The 7,791-nt window shown below is 42.2% G+C and overlaps 1 protein-coding gene across 2 annotated transcripts in view; it reads right to left on the bottom strand.

Moving 5' to 3' along the window:
- Window positions 1-7,791, bottom strand: part of EDAR (ectodysplasin A receptor) — a 119,951-nt gene that overhangs the window by 24,310 nt on the left and 87,850 nt on the right. For both annotated transcript variants that reach the window (XM_019524373.1, XM_019524374.1), the window contains exon 5: window positions 6,743-6,828. In XM_019524373.1, coding sequence (XP_019379918.1) covers window positions 6,743-6,828 — 86 coding nt within the window. The remainder of the gene's footprint in view (window positions 1-6,742; window positions 6,829-7,791) is intronic.

Genomic DNA, 7,791 nt, shown 5'->3' with positions numbered 1-7,791 from the left:
CACCTCACCCCAAATTTTGGTATCATCAGCAAATTTAAACAGGTTGCTTTTCACTCTGTCATCCAATAGTCTCAATGGGCTGGGTGGGACTGAGGGACCTGCTGCAGCATGGACAAAAGCTCTTGGCGGGCCACATGTGGCCTGCAGACTGTATTTTGCCCACCTCTGATCTAGAGTAAGCAAATAAGAAATATTGAACAGAGGATGTGTCTGAACTTTAATTCCTGATTGGAGTGCAGTTGCCTCTATCCACATGGATCCCCAGAGCTCTCTTCTGAAGGTAGATGCTTACCTCCTAGGCCACCCCCCTTCTTAAAACATGTCCACAGGAAAAGGAACCCACTCTGTTTAGTAGGTAAGTGTTTAAAATGTTCAGGTGAAAAGTGACAGACCTAGGCTCAAAGCCCTCCTTAGGCTAAGGGGATACAAACCTACCTGATTCTCCTCACATGAGTGTCCCAATTACCAGGCTGTAGAGCAGTATGGGTAGGAAGCTCCCTCCACTTCTCACAGGAAAGCTGGGCCACTGCACAGCCAAGAATTGGCCATAGGGATAGGAAGAGAATAAGCAAGTGGGAGTCTGACTGTATAGTCTTGTGCAAGGCTATCCAACTTGTGGCCTGTGGGCTGTATGTGGCCCACAGGAAATTATGTTGTGGCCCCCAGGCTATTGCTCAGCCATTGCTCGCTCCTCCCATCCTTCCAGCTGCAATAGCAGTCAGAGTTTCTGGGCTGCCCTCTCCATCTTCCAGCTTTCACTGCCTGCATCTGCCACAGGAGTTGGGACAGTGGATTGCAACACAGCTGGGGGAGCTGAGGATGAGCCTGGGGCTATGCAGTGCAGCAGTGAGATGGGTGTGGGGACACAGTGCAGTGGTAGGGGGGCATCTGCATGGTGTGCAGCCTTGGGGAACCAGGACTCGCCCTGGAGCAGCTCATGGGTATGCAGTGCCTGATGGTGTGGCCTGCTGGCCCTTCAGCCCTTGGCCACTTAGAAGTTGGACAGTCTTGGTCCAGCAGTTGGAGCACTTGGCTGGTATAACTTGTTTCTTGTCCTTTGTCTATTAGTGCATTTTACACTCAACAGCTGGATAAAAGTCAGGAATATGCCTGAGAGCAGGAACTGGAATCCACGCTCCTTCCTATCCCCTGACAGTTGAGTGTCACTGCCTTCAGGTCAGAAAAACATTTGAAGGGGTTTTGCTCTTGCATGTTCGTAGGGTAAGACATGGTAAACTAAAAAGAAAAACTCAAAAGGAGCTTCTAATGTTCAGTCAGTCAACCACTTTTGACAAAAAATATTTACACATTGGATTTAACTATCTAAACAGAACCCTGAAGTAGACTGTTCACCTGCCCACAGCTTGTTGCAGCAAAGTTTGTTGTTATTTTTCCTTTTACCTGCAAACTTTAGTGGCAACTACCAAACTTTGAACAATAAGGGAGCTACGTACAGAAAAGCTTTTATTTGCCAGAGAACAGCAGCTGCCCCGGGGTTATTCTCTCTTTTCTCTCCAGGTCGGATTTGGAGTTTGTGTTGGAGTCTTCTTTTACAAACCTCTTGGGATCTCGGGTTTGCTATTTGTGGGTGTATATATGTACAGACAGGTAACCAGAAGGCAGTATTCTCCTAGCCATGGCTGTGATCCACAGATGTAATGAAATACGGGTCAAATGGCAAATTCTCTACATATTAGTCCACATAAGAAATGCAATTTAGGCAAAGTATCCTTATACCAATTTCCAGGCATTTCTGTTTTTGTCTTCTAAAGGCCAATATCCTACGTAGTGCCTAAGGTTTGTTTTACACCTTTGCTGTTCATGCACCTGGATATCTCAAAAGATGGTCAACTAATCTGGAAGAAGCCTTCTGTTTTATACATAGAATTGGCACAACTGTTGTTTGAAGGCCTATTATTTGAAGCAAAACAGTCTCTCATGGAGGGTTGTTCAGTGCTGTTGCTTCTTTGAGGATTTTTGCAGTCCCTGTTCACCTGCCTCTCCTTGGACCACCCTCCTAGGGGTTCATATGGCTTACGAGTTTTACACAAGTTGGAATAGATGGAAGCTACTTGAAATAGGAGTTACTTGCCAGAAACTAGTAGGGTCAGAGTGTTGTTATAGCTGTGATGGTCCAGGAATGTAGGAGAAGTGAGGGTTTTCTGCGATATCTTTTATCAGACCAACCATGTAGTTGGGAAAGGTGTTGGACAAGCTTTTGCACATCAAGTGCCCTGTAAGAGGCAAACTCAGGTTGAGCTAAGTATCAGAGCTATTTGCCACTAATGAGATTGCCTTGTCTACTTTGGGTTAGTAACGGCTCCTTATAACACCTCTTCATTCCTAGTTCACAGCTCCCCTCCATCCCTCCCAGAAGAATGCTTGCATTTGCATGAAGGCTGGGTCTGCTTCTTTGTTAGACCTAAGGAAGAACAGCTGATGTCCGAAAGTTTGTCTAACAGCTTTCCCAATTTCACAACTGGTCCGTTAAAAGATATCACAAAAAATCCTTGACTCTTTGCCTGGTCCCGGACAGACATTACATTTAAAATGTGATTAACTGGTATTGACCTGTATTTCCTTACGTCTGTGAATTGCAGCTGTGGCTAGAAGAATAATGCCTTCTGACTAGCTGTCTATAAATATATACTCCCACTAATTGCTGACCCAGGATCCCAAGAGGTTTGTTAAACAAGACTCCAACACAAACTCAAAATGCAGCTTGGAGAGAAGAGAGAGAATAACTCTAGGGCAGCTGCCATTTTCTGGCCGGTATATGTAATAACTTTGTGGTTCATTCCTATCACACTTTTAATGAAATGCATGGCCAGTTCTTGCAACCTGTAGAGCTTTTCAAGACTCCTGCACGCTCCAGAGGCTAGGAGTTCCCCTTGGCTGGTTGGGACTCCCAGCCAGGTGACTGTACCACACGCTCCCTGAGCAGGAAACCCCATCAGCTGATTGGAGCTCCCAACTGGGGGAGCTCATTGTGTGGTCCTAAAGCTGATGAGCTCTGATCAGCCCAGGATCAGGCTTCCCCTGCACTGGCAATATAGCACGTGTGGCATGGCAGGAAACACAACTGTTGGGATCCCACATCAGATCCTATGCACATTTACTTTAATGTCTATAAGGGCCCCCAGAAACTGCTGTTCTTTGACAGTCCCCTCTGCCTAGTTATATTCCTTGCCCATTTGTTTGAAGCCTCAAGACAATAAGTCTGACATTATGAAAGAAAATGATGATGCCTTCTTCAACATCAGAATCCTCCATGGGGGTAGCTGGAGCTAATTCGCAGCTAAATGCTAAGGGATACCAATTCCACCAGTACAAATATCCAGAGATGATGTTCTGAAAGAAGAGCATTAGTAAGTAATCCCTCTCTATGATATTGGTATTATTAATTTAATAGAAAGGCACAGGTGGAATGAACTATCAGATGGCTGAAGGTTGAATTTCTAAAAAGTCAAGCATCATCTTTTTGGTCTTTTTTCTTTCTGTATCCTGGCTTCCATAATTTTTATACTTTCTCTAACCCTCTTTCCTTTTCTATAGGTCAGCAAGGCTTTTGACCACAGAATATCTTTAATATAGTCTAAACTGCATGTAGTGAGCATATCTGACAATCAAAAATTGCCCAACATGTAGGGCAGCAGTTATTAGCAGATCTGAAACTGGCTGGGTCCTGTCAGCCAGAGGCAAGGAGCCCAGAGTATACAGTATTGTAACAAGACTTCCTGAGATGCTCACAGCTTAGTAAAGGCTGATGGCAAGCTCTGAGTAACAATGTCAAGAGCATTTACAAGACAGGAAAAGTTGAGGGCATCTTGAATTTATAGGCATGCTTAAATTAGTTTAAGTAATGTCTTTAATACTCAAATCAAGATGATTAATAAATGGCTATTGCTTTTTCTGCAATTTAAATCCACGGGTGTCTTAAATGGCTTATTCTGTATACATTTTTAAAGCTGTGACTAAAAATTGAACTTGGAAGTAGGCAGTGTGATTCTCTTACTATACAACATATGGCATCTATTCTAGGGGCAGTTGGGAGAAAACAAGAGTGTTGAGGAGGATGAGGAAATAGAAGGTTTAAAAATATTTTCATAAACACTTTTCCTTTAAACTGTTTTACAGATCCAATTTTAGTGGGATTTTTAAATCTTGTTTCCCTTTCTTCATGTAAAATAATAGACTTTTGGTTGTAAACTAAAGGGCGTGAAAAATAGTGTCACCATGTTTGTTGCTAGCACAACATTTGAAACCTTAACGTGCAGGAGCCAACCCCAGTAGACAGCTCATATTATCCATCAGAATAAAGACATCAGCGAGCTCACAATAACATTCTCTTCAGATTACTGTGATTAGGCAAATCAGACACACACAGATTAGAAAACTGTATGACCAAACAGCTCTACAGTTATGTGTCAATATTTGTACAGGTCCCTGTAGGCTGACTGAGATAAGCTGATCTCAGGGTAAATTGCGATAAAGATGTGTTCTGAACATTAGCTCTCACTACATTTTATGTTGTCTGCCCTAGAGATCATGAGCCCTTCAAGAGATTCCAAGAAGAAACCTGATTTTCCATTGAGAATATAAGTCGTTATTTATGAATGCATAAGGCAAAAGTATCACAACAATATTCAGAATTAGGTGCTTATAAAAAATACCTGATCTACATAACTCAAGGGATCAGCATACAAACAAAGTGGGTTTAGAAAAAGTAACACTTGTTTACATGCTTTTCAATGGGCAAACAGGTGGTTGGGTTCACAGGAATTTGTTAATGTGTTAATATTTATTCATATGAAGATGAATGTTTTCTCCTACATTTGATTTCTTTGTAGATTTATCCACGTGCCACTCCCGCCAAGAAGACATGCATTTTTTCTCATTTATTGTTGCCTTTGTCAAGTTCATAACATATGTGGTTATAAGTTGTGCAATACATATTTTTCTCCCAAAATTAGGCATGTTGGTATTAAAGCTGCCAAATATTCTCCAAAAGCAAATATTAAGCAATAGTTTTTAGACTATCTAGAGGTTCCTTGCTAAGCCCCAGGGCATTGCACTTGAAGAAATCATCTCCCTGCCCTCCCCACCGAACACGTAGGAGCTGAAGGTGGCACCTAGATGGCTGTACTACTGCTGCTGGTGGTAAAAAGAAAACTGGTGGCACCTAATAGAGTTGTACAGTTCATCACAGGAATGCATAGACTGTAAGGCTGGAAGGGACCTCAGAAGATCATCGAGTCCAGCCCCAAGCAGAAAAGGTAACTGGGTGGTCAGGTGACCCCAACAAGGTGACTGTCTAGTCTGCTCTTGAAGATTTCCAGGGTAGGCAACTGCACCACCTCTGGAGGGAGCTTAGTCCACAGTCTGGACACCCTGACTGTGAAGAAGTTTTTCCTAATGTTGAGTCTGAATCGATCTTCCAGGAGTTTGTGGTCATCACTCCTGGTTTTCCCCTTGGGTGCCCTGGTGAACAGTTGTTCACCGAGCCCTTGATGTACACCCCTAGTATAGGTACAATCTCACCTCTTGCACCAAAGCTTAAAAAGTATTTTAAATATGTAACGTGTTTTGCTTGCTCCTTAGAAGTCATAATTTGTTACTTAGGTAACTGCTACCTGTGGTACTATAACTGTCCAGACAGCTGTGTTTCAATTCCAACATTAAAATCAAACAAAGTGTGTATTGCTGCTATGGACTTCCAAAAAACCAAGAGGTGTGAGCCAATCTTATTTATCTGCCTGACAGGAAAATGCTCTGTGCCTTTATCCTGAGCCTGTGGTTGAGTGGGACTCTTCTCTGTTTTTTCTTTTTTGGTTTATTATTCTTTTCCCCCTCCTCTGTCCTGGATTTGGAGAGAGGTTCCACTCAGTTTGGACTCACTCGCTGCACTGCACTGAGACAGCTTCCCCCTTGCTTTCCTCCTTCACCCCTGCCATGCTTCTTTGTCCCCAAGAAAAGAAGACATTCTGGTCTCAAAGGCTGAGGGATGAATTGGCAGCATGAGCACCCCACTGGATTAGCCATCTTTTTACAATTAACAAATGAGAGCTTCTTTCAAAAGTGCATATTCCATTGTCAGCCCTCCCACCTTGTGACAGAAGGACATATAAAAACAGACTGCTCTTCTGCTTGCATGTAGCAGCGTCTCATGTTTAGTTGTCTCACCATGATTGCAGTTTAAATGACTGTTTTAGACTTCAGCTACTCCCTTATGCCAAACTAATGAAATGATTCTGAGTAGGGATATATCTTTTCCCTAGTTTATTACTTACTAACCAACCCTGCTTTTGCCTATCTTGAAGGAAGTGAGCACAGAAAAGGAGCAGCTATTCGGCACTTGCCTGTAGTGGGAATTCCAGTGTTGTCTGTATTCCAGGACAGCATTCTCAGAACAGCCTGGAAGCTATTTTAAGGCTAGTCCTTAAAATATGCAACCCAAAGAGATTATCCAGTTAAATAAGGATAATCAATCATACAGGCCTGTTTTAGGAAATTAAAAGCAAAACACAGCAGAAAAATAGCTAAATCAAGACTGAGTGGTTTAATTGCCCTGCAAAGTTCAGTACCAGCTTTATCTGCAAGGTGATATGGTTGGAAGCAGAAAAGGCCTTACTGATGGCTGACTCGTATTTTTGATTTGCATGAATCCAAGTCCAAATCAGATAAAATTATGGAAATCCAAAATGAAAATGAATTTTAAAAATAGAAATTAAAGAACACTTACATTCCTTGGTATTGGGAGGCGCCAACAAACATGAGTAGCAAACCATTCCATATATGTTCCTGGGCCTGTTTTCCAACATGTAGTAACTACAATGAAGGGCAAGGCAGGCAAAATAACATAAATGAGTTGCAGTGAAGTACAGCTGAATAGCAACCAATTATTCTGAGATAAAATCATTTTTAAAAAACCTTTATAATCAATTTGATGACATCCGCTTTTGTTTTTTTTTAGCTGAATAGAGAAAGTCTTTCTTTTCTTCCCATCCCCCATATAGGCAGTTAATCAACCGCTAAGCCTACATGACAAGAAGTAATATTGTTGCCTAAAACAACATTATTCTGCCTGGTGAGTTTTTAAGCTGCAGTTCTGAAATGAAGCTTTCTAAACAAGGACAGTATTTTTTAAGCAGTAATTTTCCAGGCACAGCCACCAGTTGGATTTAGTTACTTAGTTGTCTGTTTATGAGGCATAAGAATAATCTCCCCAACTAAAGAGGAAAAAATAGAAATTTAAATGAGCCACTAATTATGACTAGAAAAGAACTACAGGAAAAGCTAGATTATCGGTTATACCAGGGGTCAGCAATCTATGGCCTGCAGGCCAGATCTGGCCCATAAAAAATGTATCTAGCAGGTGACAGCTCAGGGAATCGACAGCATCCTCCAGCCACAGCAGCAGAAGAGGTGCCCTCAGGGGCCTAACTCCTGCAGTGTTCAGTTTATGCTCTCTGCTGCAGCAGAGGAGGTATCACCAAGGTCCTGATACCTGCCTTTTCTCTCTATTCCCTTCATAGCATCTGCTGATCACAAAGACAGTGTGGGGCTGCAGCCCACAGTAGGGGTTGGGTCATAAATAGTAGCCCACAGTGGCAAAAAGCTTGGCGTTGGTTTAAACCATTCCACAAAGTTCAGTGCAGGGGATGGTTTATATATAGCCTCTAAGTGAGAGTTTTGATCTGCTTAAAGTCTCTTTGGATAACTGGGCTGCATATATAAAAAATATGCCTTTTTTTTTTTTTTTTTTTTTTAATTTCCTTTTTTTTAGTAACT

This window comes from Gavialis gangeticus, unplaced genomic scaffold, assembly GCF_001723915.1.
Source record: "Gavialis gangeticus isolate Ggan-Ray unplaced genomic scaffold, GavGan_comp1, whole genome shotgun sequence".
NCBI classification, from domain to species: domain Eukaryota; kingdom Metazoa; phylum Chordata; order Crocodylia; family Gavialidae; genus Gavialis; species Gavialis gangeticus.
The sequence above is the reverse complement of the archived record's forward strand: the minus strand, read 5'-3'. Positions and strand labels throughout refer to the sequence as shown.